At 35.6% G+C, this 16556-nt stretch overlaps 1 protein-coding gene and 1 pseudogene across 1 annotated transcript; one reads left to right on the forward strand and one right to left on the reverse strand.

The window, feature by feature from the left end:
* The first annotated feature begins 8595 nt into the window (after positions 1–8595).
* LOC120148466 (uncharacterized protein At4g19900-like) lies at positions 8596–10005 on the forward strand. The gene is made up of 3 exons (XM_039161579.1): positions 8596–8876; positions 9537–9672; positions 9937–10005. Exons 1-3 carry the CDS (start codon positions 8689–8691, stop codon positions 10003–10005), a joined length of 393 nt encoding a protein of 130 aa, XP_039017510.1. The 5' UTR covers positions 8596–8688.
* Positions 10006–10498: 493 nt separating this feature from the next.
* On the reverse strand, positions 10499–12799 carry LOC120148459 (annotated as a pseudogene).
* Positions 12800–16556: the final 3757 nt, after the last annotated feature.

Consider the following 16556-nt stretch of genomic DNA (forward strand, 5'->3'; position numbering starts at 1 on the left):
GAGGAGCAGAGACATGCAGCGGTAGGGGAATCACACATGCATGAGGGAGCAGCAACAGTAGTCGCTGGGCATGCAGAGACGAGCAGGAGCATGCGTGAATGTTAGTCGCCATGATTGCATGGCGACCTATAGGTCGCTGGGTGTGCATGGCGACCTATAGGTCGATGGGCGTGCATGGAGACCTACCCCATCTCACCACAGCTCGCAGGGATGGCATGGCGACCTATACCGGGATTGTAGAATTCACCCTATCTCAACAATTAATCTGGCCAGTGCATTATCTAGTGAAATATTTTTTTTAAATGCATTATGTCATGAGTTTTGCCGAATTTTAAGTTTAAAATATCTAATAAATCATTGTATTTTTCTTAAAAGTTTAATACTTCGACTCTGTCAATATCTAATCATCGCTCCGTCCCTGTAAATATATAATTATTTATAAAGGTTTGATATATACATTAATGAGAAGTAGAGAGAATAGGTGATTACACAGGAAATGCATATCTCTTATTATCAACATGAGCAGCAATTTATAAGTGTACAATGGCTCAATAACGGCTCAACAAACTCTCTCTAACTGCTTAACAGCCTTAGCTAACTTTTAACAAACTAACCACCTGTTTAAAGCACATACACGTGAATGCATAGCACATGCATAGACCAGAACCATACGCATATCAACAGTCTAACATTCCCCCTACTGTTTCCTTATTCTCTTTCTGCAACTAGACTAAAGACACCACACACACACGCTTTTGCGAAATTCTTCGAAGGCAGTCTTAGACAAAGCTTTGGTGAACCCGTCTGCAACCTGATGTGCGGCTGGAACGTAGTTTACTTTCAGCAGGCCAGCAGCAACTTTTTCCCGAACGAAATGGACATCCATGTCGATGTGTTTGGACTGAGCGTGATAAACAGGGTTTGCACTCATTGCTACTGCCCCTGTGTTATCACACCATATTACTGGTTCTTGTCGCTGTGGAAGACCAAGTTTAACAAGTAGAGCATTTATCCAAGTCACTTCTGCTGCAGTGTCTGCTATGCATTTGTACTCAGCCTCCATGGTTGATCTTGACACAGTTTTTTTGCTTTTTAGAACACCAGGTAACCAGACATTTGCCTGCAAACACTCCAAAACCAGATATGGACCTTCGATCATCAACATTCGCGCCCCAATCTGCGTCAGCAAATGCGGTAATCATCAAAGAGTCATCCACTGGTCGAAACAACAACCCATAGTTAATAGTACCAGCCAAGTATCTCAATATTCGTTTGATTGCAATCATGTGCGCTTCACGTGGCGCCTGCATGTATTGAGCTACTTTTCTAACACTATAAGCTAGGTCAAGTCGTGTATGGCATGCATACAACAACGAGCCTACTATACTGCGATACTCTGTAGCATCCGTCAATAACTCTCCCTCGTTTGCTGACAACTTCGAAGCCAAGATCATCGGCGTGCCACAACCATCAGCTCCCTTCATTCCTGCATTCTCTAGAAGTTCAAGTATAAATTTTTTTTGACTTAGCATAACAGTGCCATTTGAACGATGTACTTCTATTCCCAAGAAGTAACTAAGCATTCCTAAATCTTTGAGAGAGAACCGTTCTCTAAGCAAGTGCACTACCTCTTGAATTTTGCATGGTGACTGCCCAGTAATAACGATGTCATCAACATACACTAATATATAAATGTCACTGCCATGCCCCTTGCTGATGAACAATGAAGGATCTTCTCGGGATGCAGTAAATCCCATTTCAACAAGGTTGTCTCTAAGTTTGGTATGCCAGTTCCTGGGCGCTTGGTGAAGACCATAGAGGGCCTTGTGCAGCTTGCAGACAAGAGGAGTTCCATCCTCAGCCATTTGCTCAAACCCCGGTGGTTGTTTCATGAAAACATCTTCCTCTAAGTCCCCATTAAGAAACGCATTATTGATGTCCACATGTCTCAATTCCCACCCATTTGTTACAGCTAGAGCTAGCACAATATTGAAGGTGGAAAACTTCACAACCGGGCTAAAGGTATCAGTGAAGTCATAACCAGGCACTTGTGAAAAGCCCTTCGCAACTAACCGTGCTTTATACCTATGAAAAGATCCATCAGGGTTTCGCTTGATTTTGAATAACCACTTGCAGCCCACTGGAACTCGCCCTGCTGGAAGTTTTACAACTGACCATGTATTATTTTTTATAAGAGCATCCAGTTCAGCTTGAACTGCTGCTCTCCAGTTATCTGATTGCAATGCATCATGAACTGAGGCGGGAATTTCATCTTCAAAGTAGGTGGCGTACGACTTGGGTTTGAATACCCCACGCTTGCTGCGAGTCACCATGGGGTGACAGTTTTGCCTTAGCAAGCCTACAACATTGTTTCCAGACTCACTGGGCAGATTATCACACGCATTTATTTCAGTGCCAGTATGTTCATCAGCATCAGTCATATTAATATCGGAACTGGTAGTCGTGGTAATTTCTAAAACCGGCACAACCTCTTCAATGGTGTCTAAGACAGGTACGATTTCAGCCACAACTTCAGGCGGCGCTTGTTGTTAAACTTGATCTGCAGTAGTTACAACTGTATGTTGCTGCATTTGATCTGCAGCAGTTTCAACTGTGTGTTGTTGCATTTGATTTGCAGCAGTTTCAACCTCCTCCTCATTCACACTATCTTCAGCATCGACTGGAACAGCTACTTGATGCCATCTTTTGATATTAGAAACAACTGGAATTTTTGGAGCCTGCCACGTTGGTGTCCTGTGAAGCACCTTTCCAGTGTCTTTACCTGCAAATGGAAACACTAACTCATTAAATATGACATGGCGTGATATATAAACCCGTCCATTTCTTGCAAGGCACTGATAACCCTTATGCTTAGGGCTGAAGCCAAGACATGTGCAAGCCTGCGAACGAAACTCCAACTTATGATTTTGAAATGGCCTTAAGTGAGGGAAACATTGACACCCAAACACTTTCAGCTGAGAATAATCAGGTTTCTTGTTGTATAACTTCTCAAAAGGTGACATTCCATCAAGAACCTTAGTAGGCAATCAGTTAATAAGGTGGGCAGAAGCTACCATGGCATATGACCAATACTGAACAGGCAAAGACGCCTGAGCTAGCAGAACCAATCCGAGTTCCACTATGTGACGATGCTTACGCTCGACGACACCGTTCTGTTCTGATGTATGGGGACAGGACAAGCGATGTACTATACCAGCTTGGGCTAACAATGAAGAGAACGATCGATATTCTCCCCCCAATCAGTTTGAATAGCTTTAATTGACACTCCAAACTGATTTAGAACAAGCTTGTGAAAAAGTTGAAAGGCTGGTAGAGCTTGAGCCTTGTCTTTTAAGAAATAAACCCATGTAAACCGAGTGCATGCGTCTACGAACGATATATAATATCGAAAACCATTAGAAGCCACATGTGGAGGACCCTATAAATCTAAAAAAACTAACTCAAAAGGAACTTTATACTGAGTAACAGAATGTGCAAAGGGAAGCTTGTGACTTTTCCCCATGTGACAAGCTACACACGTTTTATTACTTTCAGAATCAAGTTTTACATTGATTTCCTTAGCTATTTTGTCTAATGCATACTGATTATGATACCCTAAACGCCGGTGCCAAAGCTCGGACTGGGCTTGAGAAACGTCTGTTGCTACGAGATGTGCAACAGCACGTGGTTCTTCTTTAAGTGCACAACCAAAGGCAAATGTATATAGTCCACCCTTTTCTTCTCCCCGTAGTAGAACCTATCCAGTAGATTCATCGCGCACAAAGCAATTTGCAGCATGAAACTCAAAGTAAACTGCATTGTCCCTAGCAAGCTTGGAGACCGAAAGTAAATTTATTGTTATACGAGGTACATGCAACAAATCATTCAAAATTAAGGTTCTTGAAGAATCCAAAACTGATTTACCAATACTGCTAATGTTAAGGGGAACTCCATCTCCCACAGTGAGTTTACCTGGGCCTCTAAATTCAGTAGAATTTGTAACGTTGGAGGCATCGGGAGTAACATGGTGCGTTGCACCCAAATCGACTACCCATAGATCTGCCGATTTGGAGACCAGATTGGCTTGCGACGACCCTGCTGCCGACTGAGAGCGTTCCTTACAACACTCACAACCCGAGCTGGGGGATTCAGCAACTGAGTAATGACTGTTAGCAGACTGATTCTTATGAGCACGAGAGTCAGAAGTCACGCACATGAAGTCTTCATCGAATCGGTGCCAACAACGATCAACGAGATGACCTAGTTTGCCACATAGCTAGCACTGGATTCGGGTCCGTCCTCGACCACGACCAGCCGACCGGTTTACTGAAGACGATCGTGAGGATCTGGAGTCACGCCGGCCATTGTCAGAAAAGTCGGCCTCATGCTGAGCTATATTAGCACTCATAGGTAGCAAATCCACCGATTCATCGAAGCCTGCTAGTTGAGCTTCAGCATCCAGAAGCACGGTGTAAAGATCCTCCAAAGACAAAGTTTCTTTCATCATCGTGATAACCGCCATAAACGGCTGGTACTCTCTGGGCAATCCTTTCAAGACGCTGGCTATGTGGCCAACATGTGAAACAGCGCTTCCACAGGAAGCAAGGGCATCACATACTTCCTTTACACGGGTAAGATAGACTCTCATGCTGTCATTCCCTTTCTTCAGTGATTGCAGCTTGCAATGTAAGCCCATGGCTGCAGTCGTGGACCTACTGGAGAACAACTGCTGTACTATACTCCACACCGTAGCAGCCGAGTCTGCTCCAACAAACTGCGGTAAGAGATGGGGGCTGATAGTAGAAAGGAGCCAGGACGCTAATGCGCTATCCTGAGCGACGAACTCTTCGAAGGCATCGTTGACAGTTATCGCACCATTATCACCAAGAATCATCTCTGGTGGTGGCCTCAGATCTCCGGTCAGTAACCGTTCAAGCCGGTGACTTCGCACGGTGAGCAAGATCTGTTTGTTTCCATAGTAGAAAGTTCATTTCATCTAGAACAACATTCACTTTCTTGTGCGCAAAGCTCTTGGAGGACTCCATGACCAACCAACAAAGACTGAGCAGCGAAAGCTTTAGAGATGAGTTCCAGAATTTCCGGTGAAAGATACCATAATGAGAAGTAGAGAGAATAGGTGATTACACAGGAAATGTATATCTCTTATTATCAACATAAGCAGCAATTTATAAGTGTACAATGGCTCAATAACGGCTCAACAAACTCTCTCTAACTGCTTAACAACCTTAGCTAACTTTTAACAAACTAACCACCTGTTTAAAGCACATACACGTGAATGCATAGCACATGCATAGACCAGAACCATACGCATATCAACAGTCTAACATACATTGATGGACCTAGTTGGGTAGTCGCCCTTCTTAAAATATAAAATTATCATATATTTTAGATTTTTTTATATATTTTCTATTAAAAATATATTTTCGTTCCGTAAAATTTTATAAATTCAAGTTCACTCTCTGAAAATTTGTAAGTTCAAATTCGTCCCTAACATAAAATCATATGTGTCTCTCGACATATATAATTTCAAAACTTCTGAAATTTTAATTTTGTTTCATATGATTTTATTTTTTATTTAGTCTCTATGATGGGTAAAAATTTACGATCATGGTATGGGAAAAAATACTTGAATAATGGTGAACCAAAATTATTTGTTCGAATAATGAATTTGCTACAGAACGACGATGTGACGCAAGGATTTTGGTGCGTCTTCGAATGAAATGTGTGGAGACGTCAGGATTGCAATGTGTTTCCCTAGTGTACTTCAGTTTTTTCTTTTAAATTTTATTATTAGGTTTTTCATAATTAATCTTTATCTACATGTTTTTAAGAATATTCTTTCCAGATTTTTTATTTAGTCCATGATAGGCAAATTTTTTACGATAATTGTCTGGAAAAAAATTACTAGAATAATGGTGAACCATAATTATTTACTCGAATAATACATTTACTACATAATCAAGGTGTGACATAAGGATTTCAGTGCGTCTTCGATTGAAATGTGGGCAGACTCCATGACTACAATGCGTCTCCCCTAGTGTACTTTGATTTTTTCATAAAATTTATTATTATGTTTTTCAAAATTAATCTTTATCTAATTTATGTTTTTAAGAACATTCTTTTTAAATTTAGGCGTAAAAATAATAAAATTAGAGTGAGGTTGAATTGATTTGATTTTTTATTTTGATTAAATTAATTAGAAAGATAAGAATTATACATGGAGGCTAAATAAAAAAATTCGACATGACGAGTTTCAATAATACTATAAAAATTATCATAGACCCTAAAATATAAATCTATACACCCTAATGAACTAAATAAAAAACTCGTTGGTAAAATTAAAATTTGCCCTCTAATCTTTGACTTAGAATAGTGAGATGACTTACTTTTTGACTTTACCACAATCTTATTTAACATGAACGTGTAGGCACGGGGAAAAGTAAAGCGTCATTCTCTTGGAATCTTAATCAAAATTTTCCACAAACAAAATAAATAAAAAGGTTAAATTTAAAAAAAAAATATGAACATAGTGATAAAGTAACTTATATCGCTTAAGTAAGATCTCAAATTTAAAATTTTGTGTAAGTAAAAAATATCCATTGAGTACTAAAGTCAAGTGTGTGACACAAATCAATTCAAATTAATCAAAATGAAACCTTAAAATCAAAAAGGTAACTAAATAAATAAATAAAAAGGCTAAATTTAAAAAATAAGAAAGATGACCAGTGGCTTACACACATTTATATATCCCTGAAAAGGTTTAAAAGGAATACAGCTGAAGAAACAAATTTTTTTTTGTTATTAACATTTTTTAAGAAAAATGATAACAAATATTTCTAAGATATGTAAAAAAATATTATTTTAAATGAAATATGAAACATTGGTTTTTCCTTGTAATTTCAAAATATAATGGGTTACTGTATAAAATATAAATTCTTTAATAAATATATTTTTAAAGCATAAAGAATTCGATGATTAAGAAAATGATTAGGGGTACATTTGTGGACTTTTCGCTTTAACTAATTTCCACATGCAAATCATAGTCCATAGTCCGTGAGGACTCACAGTTAAGCTTGTAGAGGTGAGTCAGAATAATCAATTTTGGCGGTGCAAAGCGTGGGATTTAATTATGATTATTCTATGGCGGTCCAAGATTCATTCTAAATTAAACACTACCTAACAATTCTTTTAAAAAAAATTAAAAGAGAATCAAGTTTTATTCTAATGAAGGAACATATAAGAAATCTCGTAGCCTAGGTTCAAAGTGTACGCCTCGACATTACAAGTTAAGTCGTCTATATATATATTTTAAAGGTTTTGATCCATCACATAATTAGAAAATCTTTAAGACAAACTCAACAACGAAATGACAATAATGGAGACTATATCAGATCAACGTCGATATAATATGATAGAACATATTGCTAACGTGGAGCCCATTGGGTTTAATGGTGACTACTTGACGTTGAATGGGTCACTAATAATGATTAATGATCATAAAAAAGGGTTTAGCTAGATTTTTAACAGTAGGGGATGACCCTATTCAAACAACAACTTGGGCATACACTGCAAGGGAAACCACATGTTTCATGTTTATATCTAAAACCCCTTGTTTTATTTCTTAATTAAAGATGTGTGTTATTGCATAAAGATTATATAAGATTTTATGTTAGAAGAATAAATTTATCAAATTTTAAGATGAAAATATATTATTAAAACTAAATTTAGATTTATTTATAAATCTTTTACCCAAAAAAAAAACTGAAGTTGAATTTTTGAAGATAGGTAGAGATTCTGATGTTTAATTTGAAGTAGAATATTTGGAAGTCTTAACTAAGAATCTATGAGTGCATTATTATGATGCAAAGGGACCACTTCTGGAATTCTTACATCAACTAAGGTACACAATATATGGGTCAGCTTAAAATAATAATTTGAAGGTGCAGATTTCCTTTCTTACAGATTTGTTATTTAAATCGAGAACAATGAGGCATTAAATTATAAAAAATAATGAACTCGGAATACTTTGATTTCTATATGGGGACATGGTATATATACATGTGCATTGAGAAAATTAAAGGAGAAATAATGCGAAGCACTTTTAAGATCTTGCAAAGGCATCAAAATAGATGGTGTGGGACAGAGTGGAATAAATTAAGGTAGATGGCTAGATGGAGACGGCCTCTCTGCATAATTACTTATACATATATGATATTTTCTTGTGCATAATTAATATTTTAAGGCATCGGCGGCTCAAATAGCCCTTTTGGCATTCAACCAGCTCTCAGAAGCAGCAACAGACAACAGTAGATGGCTACGATCTCAGCAACATGGTGTGTGAAAAGAATTTATCAAATAATTTTATTTTAGCTTCAATCATAGCATATATGTACAATATACCTTCCAAATTCGAGTGGAGGGTTGCAAAATTCAACCATTAATGAAATGGGATGAATGGTTAATGGTTCATAACCTAAACCATGTGAAAGAAACAACGCATGGGCTGCCTCACCTGGAAAGAAAAGTCTTTCTCTCTAAGTTTTGGGTGGAAGGAATTGTAGGAGAGCTACCTTCTTTTGTCATATTTTTGCTAGATTATTGGTTTTTCTTGTACCAGCAACTAAATCATTCTTGGATTTTTGCATTCTCTTGTGCAGTCCTTTTATAATGGAGTGTTTGAAGGAATTTTATTTGGCGTATGATGATACCCAATTGAGAGGGAATGGGGCTGATCTTCTATCGAGAGTTGCAAAAAGGTTTTTAAACAAAAAGAACGATGTATCCATCAAACAGCCAGAGTTGAATGTGCAACCTTCCTCTGTTGTCTTCCCTATTAGTTATCGGCATATTACAAGGTACTCTTTTCATACATATCCCTACTCTTGAAAATGATCTCTTAAATGCATGTGTGTCTCTCTTACAAATCCAACTCACTTTGGGCAATAAACATGTATGCTATGCACAAATAAATGTATCAAACCCTGTTCATACAAGATGCATAGCTCTTATCGTTGCAAAATCTGACTATTGAAGCATCTCCATGCTCCCCAATTCCAACTTTATATTTTTTCTCCATGGTGATTGACTTAGTTCGCAGTAGTTTGACTGATTGATTTTCTTTTGTAATTATATTTATTTTGGGCATCTGTCTTCCAGCTAAACGTACTATCATGCATTGTTTTGGCTAGAACTACATTTTAAATAAGTAAGCCTTGGATTTCACAGGGTAGATTTCTTTATTGTTAGGATGAACATTGAGCCATTCAACCATTTCCATTATCTTCAAATCTCTTTAGAATGTTGGGCGTTTCTCTCAGTTCATCTACCTCTGTTGTATTACCTATAATTACTCTTCCTCACTGACTCACTAACTTGCATTTTATGCAATCAAATGTTTACAGTTTGCATGTGAAAATTTTCTCTAACTTGCCTTTGCATTGCACTAGTTACACTTCTTTACCTGAGAAGTCTTAAATCCCTCTCTTCTGCAATTACTAATTTGGATAAAAAAACAGATACTTCGTTGCCCTGACGACAGAAACTGAGAAATCACAGCAAGATGCTTTATTCAACAAGATTCTGACTAAATCTGTGGTGTTTCATTTCTGGAACAGTGTGACATCTTCCCTCACTCCAGAGCCAGAGAGTGTTGTAGCCAGGATTATTAACCATTCATGCATTCATTGCTCCGAATTGTTGTGAATTTCACTTCTCTCTTCAGCTCTGCCCGAGAATTAATGATACTAATATTTTTTTAACCCGCCGTTGCGAAATGCTTTAATGATATTTGTGGATTTTCGCTGTCATGTTAGAAATTCTCAGGTTGTAAATTTCTCTAATCTCATTCCTTCAATAGGCTCCCCAACCAAGTCAAAATCAATATTCTTATGTAATTTACATGCCATTGATGTTCAGGTGATAATGTACCTTTGGCATTGTGCAAATAGAACATCATTTTCAGGGCATGGGAAGCCTAATGAATAGAGTAGCAATTGTGGATTATCTATGGGTTTATTTATTTACCATTTTCATTATTTATATATCAAAATGTATGATATTACAATAACTTGTCGCTGATAGCCATGTTAGATTTCTCAATAATGCAAGCCAACGCCAAAGTAATGGAAGTTGGTCGGGTGTTTCAATTTATAGTGTGCATGATTTCACGATTGAATTCTGCAAATTTATTTATTTAATCAAACTCTGCTGCAAACGTGAAGAATATGCATAACATGGTGGACAGTGCTTTTTCTGTACATCCTTCTTTAGCATACAAGAAAAGCATATGTGAATTAAACAAGCAAAGGATCACCATCCTTGTCGCTCTTTCTAAAATTACATACAAAATTTGTCAAAAAGCCTGCTCACTCTTATTTATTATATTGCCGACCAACCCCTTATGCTTCTAAGTATGTGCCTTTCTTTCTTGTTGCCTAAATGGCAAGAAAGAGGCAAAGCTGTTATACGCGGTACACTTTCAATCCATGGCATTAGGTCCAAAGCATCTTTTCTTTACAGGATTCCACACCCATTGAACCATGAACCTTCTTCCTTTAACTTCATTCAGATTGTAGCTACTCCCAGCTGCATCCGTTGAAACTTGACCTGCGTACGCACCACCACCATCCGTACCGTATGTACCTATACACAGGTCGGCGATTTCACCCGGTGCAGGTGGATTATCACCAGCATACCATGCATTCACAGTGGGTTAGTCGCAGACTCGGCTAGCTCATGAGCTATAAACTGATCATCCCGTCAACTCCAGTGTCCCCATTCGGTGGGCGCATTACTCCATTTGCAGTAGGTGGTGGTGGCATCCCCACGGGCCAGGCAAATGGATAGGCACACATGCCCGGACACTGAGTGATAATTGTTTTATTTAGTTAATATTTTGCTTTTAAATTACTCATTAATCATTGGTTTTTGTGGCTTAATTGTTTATTTTGATTCATTTCTGTGCAGTACATCAGATATGGAAATTGTACAAAAATGACAGAATTTTGCAATTTTTTTATTTTCAGAATCAAAGCTGGCTGGAATTCAGATTTAGATTAAACTCAAGTTTAGGATAATATTTTAAACATTATATATTTTAAACATTATATTTATCTTTATATTTTAGTTTAAATAAGTTTTAGTATTTTAATTAAGTTTTAGGATATTATTTTTATATTTTATATTTGTTTTAGGTATTTTAGTTTAAATAGGTTTTAGTATTTTAATTAGGATTTAATATTATATCATTTTTTTGGTATTTTAGTTTAAATAGTTTTAAGTGTTTTAATTAGGATTTAAGATGTTTTTAGTAATTTGAAGGCTATAAATACCCTCTAAGGGTGAGCCTAGAAATATATCTCTCTCATTTGAGAATAAAATCTTCTTTTTCTCTCTAACTTTCTCTCTATTTCCGCATACTTTTCTATTACGCTAAGTATGACTTTGATCATGCTTAGCTAATTTTCTTTCAAGCCGAAGACTAAAGCGAAGACTCAATTCCAAACGTGAGAATTGTAAGGTACTTAAATCGTTTCGGATTTTCTCTCTGTTTTTTTAGCTTACTTTTTAAATCAAAACGATTTCGACATTAGTCCAGATATTGTTATGGTTAACGTTTAAATAATGATTTGCTTATTAAAGCATATTCAACTTCCCGAGAACACACTTAGCAAAATTGTTTCCTAAGAGGAAACTGATATTGGAATCAGTCATTGTTGAAACGACGCAATCCGAGTTGGCAACAAAGAATTGTTCTTGCAGTAACCGACGTAAATTTTGAAGTAAAAATATGTTTCGATGATCCGTGGAATTTGAGATAAAGCTAAAGTCTGAGGCTGCTTTCACAATAAGTTTCCCTTTATCTCAATCTCTTTAATTTGTTTATTTAATTATTTTTCTTTTATTTGATTCTTATTTTTTATTTTTTTTATTTTAAAAATAACTTTTAAAATCTCCTTTTATATTTATTACTATTAATATTTATTCTTATATTATTTTTTTTTATTTTAATATATTTTTTCAATTTCATATGAAATTCTATCTTTTTTTAAAATCAAAAAAGAGTTTATTAAATCAGAAACACCACAATTCATGTGGATTGACCATGCTTCTCTATATTACCTTTTTATTTTTATTTATTAAGAAGCCGAAATTATTTTGATAGTAATACGACGATTATCACTTAGTTACACTGTAACCAATCCAAGTATAAGGAACTATTACACCAACAGTGGCTGGGAAGGTGAAGTAATGAAAGGCGCAAACCGCCCTGCAGAATTCATCAACCAGATGAAGTTAGCACCAAATAGAAGCCGTTTCGAGGGTCGAGAGGCAATGGCTTCGGCTGGGAAGTGACCGCACTTTTGATGACGGCTTGCATCGATAAGCGATTGAGACGAGGACCATGTGAAAGTTTGGAATCAAAGAACTCCCCCGAAAGGGTAATGCAATCAGTGACGTTTGATCCTGTTTGGTCGGAATAGAACCTGACAGTGCTCCACCACTCAGCAACAGAAGGATCAATTGCTGGAGAAGACAAGGAACTCGGGAAATCCCTTATGGTGTTTTGGTGGGTTTGGTTCCAGTTACCGTAACATATAATATACAGTTTGAGAGGCGATGCAAGGACAGGACCCATGTGGTACTCAAGCTTACCCGGATCCGGAGAGCCCCCAGAATTAACAGCTAGGTTTGTCCCGGTGTTTAGATTCCCTGAAAGACACAAATGAAAACAAAAGAATGATAATAGCACGAGAACATAACAAGACAGCTTCTCCATTTTTCTTTTGTTTATTTGAATGTTGTAGGTTTTTGTCACTTCAAAAGACGTTGCATAGTTGACTTATATACGGATAAAAGTGGTTGCATTCTTGTTTATTATTTTTCTTGAGGTTATACATAGTTTTTTCCGGGTTTCATTCCTATCCCTTATATTCATGTCAAATATTATTCTATACAAGTTTAATCGTTATTTTTAAGTTTAAACGTTATTTTTAAGTATTTGAAAAAAAATTGAGATTATTTAGAATCGTTTTAATAAAAAAAAGTATTTTATTTTTTTAAATATAAAATAAATGCCTAAACTAGAGATAAACTATTTTTTTGAATAATTCCGGTGCCTAATTTTACTAACGTAACCACTTTAGGTACCCGACCATCAACAACGTTAATTTTTTCCGTTAAATGACACATGTCATAATCTGACAATTTTAAAATTTATTTTTAAAAATTTAAAAATATTATTAAATTTATTAAAAAAAACCCTAATTTTTCTTAAATTATAAAAAAACTTCAAAATCCCCAAATCCTAACCCTAACCCGCTACCACCACCCTTTCCGATTACATCCACCACCGTCGACGTAAACCTTGCCATCCTCCTAGTCATACGTCGTCGTAGTTGCCGCCGAAATTACGTGGGATCGCGATTTTCGTCCTAAGGTGTATGGGTATAAAACATCGATTTGTCGTCGATCGATCACAATTTCATAAGTGTTTTGGTCGCCGAGAGAGGTGGGTAGGGATGGCAATGGGCCGGGTATTGGTCCCCCCGTCCCCGTTTAAAAAACCCATCCCCTCCCCGCTTAAAAAACTGCAGGGATTTAAACAGGGATCCCCATCGGGTAATAGGAGAAAACCGCGGGGAAACGGGTATCCCAGTTTAGCATAAACGGTTATTTAAACGGTATTGGGCAGGGTATATATATTTAAATTAAATATAAATATTATATATATATATATATATATATTTAATTTAATTTAAATTTATTAATATTATATATATATATTATAATTATTTTTAATATTTATCGGGTCGGATATCTGGCTGGGTAATCGGGGCGGTGATTACTAAACCCGTCCCCATTTAACATAAACAGTTTTTCCCCGTCCCCGTTTAGCATAAACGATTTTTTCCCCCCTGGATTAATTCGGTTTTCCCCTTCGGGTTCGGGTTTTTTTTGCCATCCCTAGAGGTGGGTCGAGTGGAGCTTTGTCGACAACAAAGGGCAGCGACTGACATGAGTTTAGAGGTTGAAATGAAAGTTTTCAAAGTTTTGAGATTATTTCAAAATTTTGTGTTTTTTATATAAAAATATTTTTAATTTTTTAAAATTTTAAAATTAATAGAATGTGACACGTGTCACTTAGCAGAGGAAGTTAATGTCGTTGACGATCCGAACACCTAAAGTGGAAATTAAGCACCAGAATCATTCAAAAAATAGTTTAGGCACCTATTCGTCAAAAGACTATAGTTTGGGCACTTATTTGTAATTAAGCCAAAAAATCGAGCTCATGGTATTTTTCTCTCTTAAATTTCCTTTAATTTTTGGGGCAATATTATTTTCCATTATTCTTATTAACATATATTAATTAAACGCGTAGGGCTAACAATTAGTTGCTTAACGTTGGATCAACAACAAACTCGTTTTAACACTTAATGCAGTGGTTAATGCATCTTAGGGTTTTGACACTTTAATCTTTATGACTTTATCTACCAGTACTGAGGGAACAACCCAAAAGATGATCAACTTGAGCCCTTGGAGCATATTTTTCACAGGTAAATCTGGGTTTCCATAAATGCCCTAAATCCGACATCCAATAAAATTTAGGGTTAATTTGAAAGTTTGACATTTGTGATGGGCTCAAACCTTTGTTTGATAGTCAGTCATAAGACAATGACATGTCGAATATCTGCAATGTTTAGAGTCTAGATCATTGACTAGGTTGCGATTCCAAAAGAATGGTGGACAATTTAGTAAGGGTTTAATCATAAAATATGTTATTTAAATTATATCTTTCTAATAAGAATCACAAAATATGGCGAATAATTTATTAATTTTTTTGCGTAAAATATGTGTCAAATATTTATTCCTGATGCACCAAGTTTGATCTATTCTTTTCATTCTATTTTTTGCGAAAATAAAACAAATCCTAACTCTAAAAATTAATCCTAAACAATTCAATTATAAAAAAATAATATATTCTTAATTGAAATTAAAATTCTAACTAAAAAATGGTTTCAAAATATTTCAATTTTGTTGTAATGACAAGTCAAATTAAAAGCTTATAAGAATTTAAAAATTAATAATGGATGATAACGATTTTTTCGATGAACAACCTAATAAATATTTCGTTTGGAAGTGCTTTTCAAAATGAGGTTTTTAACGTAAAAATATCATTTTCAGAATTTTTGTTTGAGTTAATAATCAATTTTTTAGATAAGAGTGAATTATTTAAGAATACTTATATATTTCAAATGGAATTTTAAGCCAAAATTACTTCTATAATCATTTTGAAACGGTCCATAAGGGGTAAGATATTTATTTTATCCATCTAAAATTACTTCCATAATCAATTTTTAAACGTGAATTTTTAGGTGAGAATAAATTGTTTAAGAATACTTATACATTCAAATGCTTATATATTTTAAATGGAATTTTTAGATATTTTGCAGAATTTTTTAATAACTGGGTTCTTTCGATAATTGTATCCATCTAAAGTCAAAATTTTAAATTTTTTAAAAAAAGTCAAATTTCTTCAGATATTAACATGTATTTGATAAGAATATATTTAATTTTCTGAAAAAGATTTTTCACATAATTAAAAGTTTCGAAATTTACAATTTGATCTAATATTTATACAAAAGTGAAGATGGCAAGTTAGCTTTTTTTTTAAAAAAATTTAATTAATTCCAGAAATATGTTAGGTTAGATGACCTGAGGGCTCACAGATTGACCAAGTGAAGTTTGATTATGGTAGTTATATGTATATATATTGCAGTTAAAAACGAGAAGAGGCAAAATGTAGTAGCCTGCAGTCACAGAAAGGGCAGGAATAAGGAATGCATGTGAATTATAGGGGATGATTGATCTATATCATTTAAACGCTTAATATAGTTGCAGTTGAGTAGCTCATATAATTTGGTCTTCTGTATATCATTTTTGGTCATCGCATTTTCTTGGTAATAATTTGTCAGTTGGGCGATGATCAAGGAGCAATCAAATGAAACATTGTAAAGCTGTCGCAGGGTTTATGGACCAATTTTTTTTTTTTGGATAAGCAGATTTTTATTATCCAAGGAAAATTACATCAGGAACATCCCAAATGAGGTATAAAGCCTACTTACAACAAAATATTCAATCAATACCCCAATAATTACATAAGTTTACATTGACATAGTGAGTTCTATTGAAATTTCTATCACTAAGTTTGATACGAACAAGATCCTTAATGGTCTTGAGGACTTGATCAGGTGTTCTTGATTCACGTCTGAAAATTCGTCTATTTCTTTCATCCCAGATCGAGTAAATGTAAGCTGTCCAAGAAAGTTTTTGAATGATGTTGAGAAGAGATTTACCTTTCCAATGATGAGAAGCCCAACAAATCCTTGAATCCCAAGTGTTGTGCCTGATGTGAATATTGTTGAGACGCATGATAGAGTTCCATAGTGAAGTAACAAAAGGGCAATCAACGAACAAGTGATTACGCGTTTCTGTCGAATCGAGACAAAGGATACAAGAATCATCAGAAGCAATAC

The sequence above is a fragment of the Hibiscus syriacus genome, unplaced genomic scaffold, assembly GCF_006381635.1.
Source record: "Hibiscus syriacus cultivar Baekdansim isolate YM2019G1 unplaced genomic scaffold, ASM638163v2 tig00110959_pilon, whole genome shotgun sequence".
Lineage (NCBI taxonomy): Eukaryota > Viridiplantae > Streptophyta > Magnoliopsida > Malvales > Malvaceae > Hibiscus > Hibiscus syriacus.

What these genes read in the sequence shown, in the direction of transcription:
- LOC120148466 (XM_039161579.1), top strand. Translation starts at nt 8,689, where the DNA reads ATGGAGTGTTTGAAGGAATTTTATTTGGCGTATGATGATACCCAATTG. An exon ending in AGTTATCGGCATATTACAAG is followed by an intron (nt 8,877 to 9,536) that starts GTACTCTTTTCA and finishes ATAAAAAAACAG; the next exon opens with ATACTTCGTTGCCCTGACGA. An exon ending in CTCCAGAGCCAGAGAGTGTT is followed by an intron (nt 9,673 to 9,936) that starts GTAGCCAGGATT and finishes ATTGATGTTCAG; the next exon opens with GTGATAATGTACCTTTGGCA.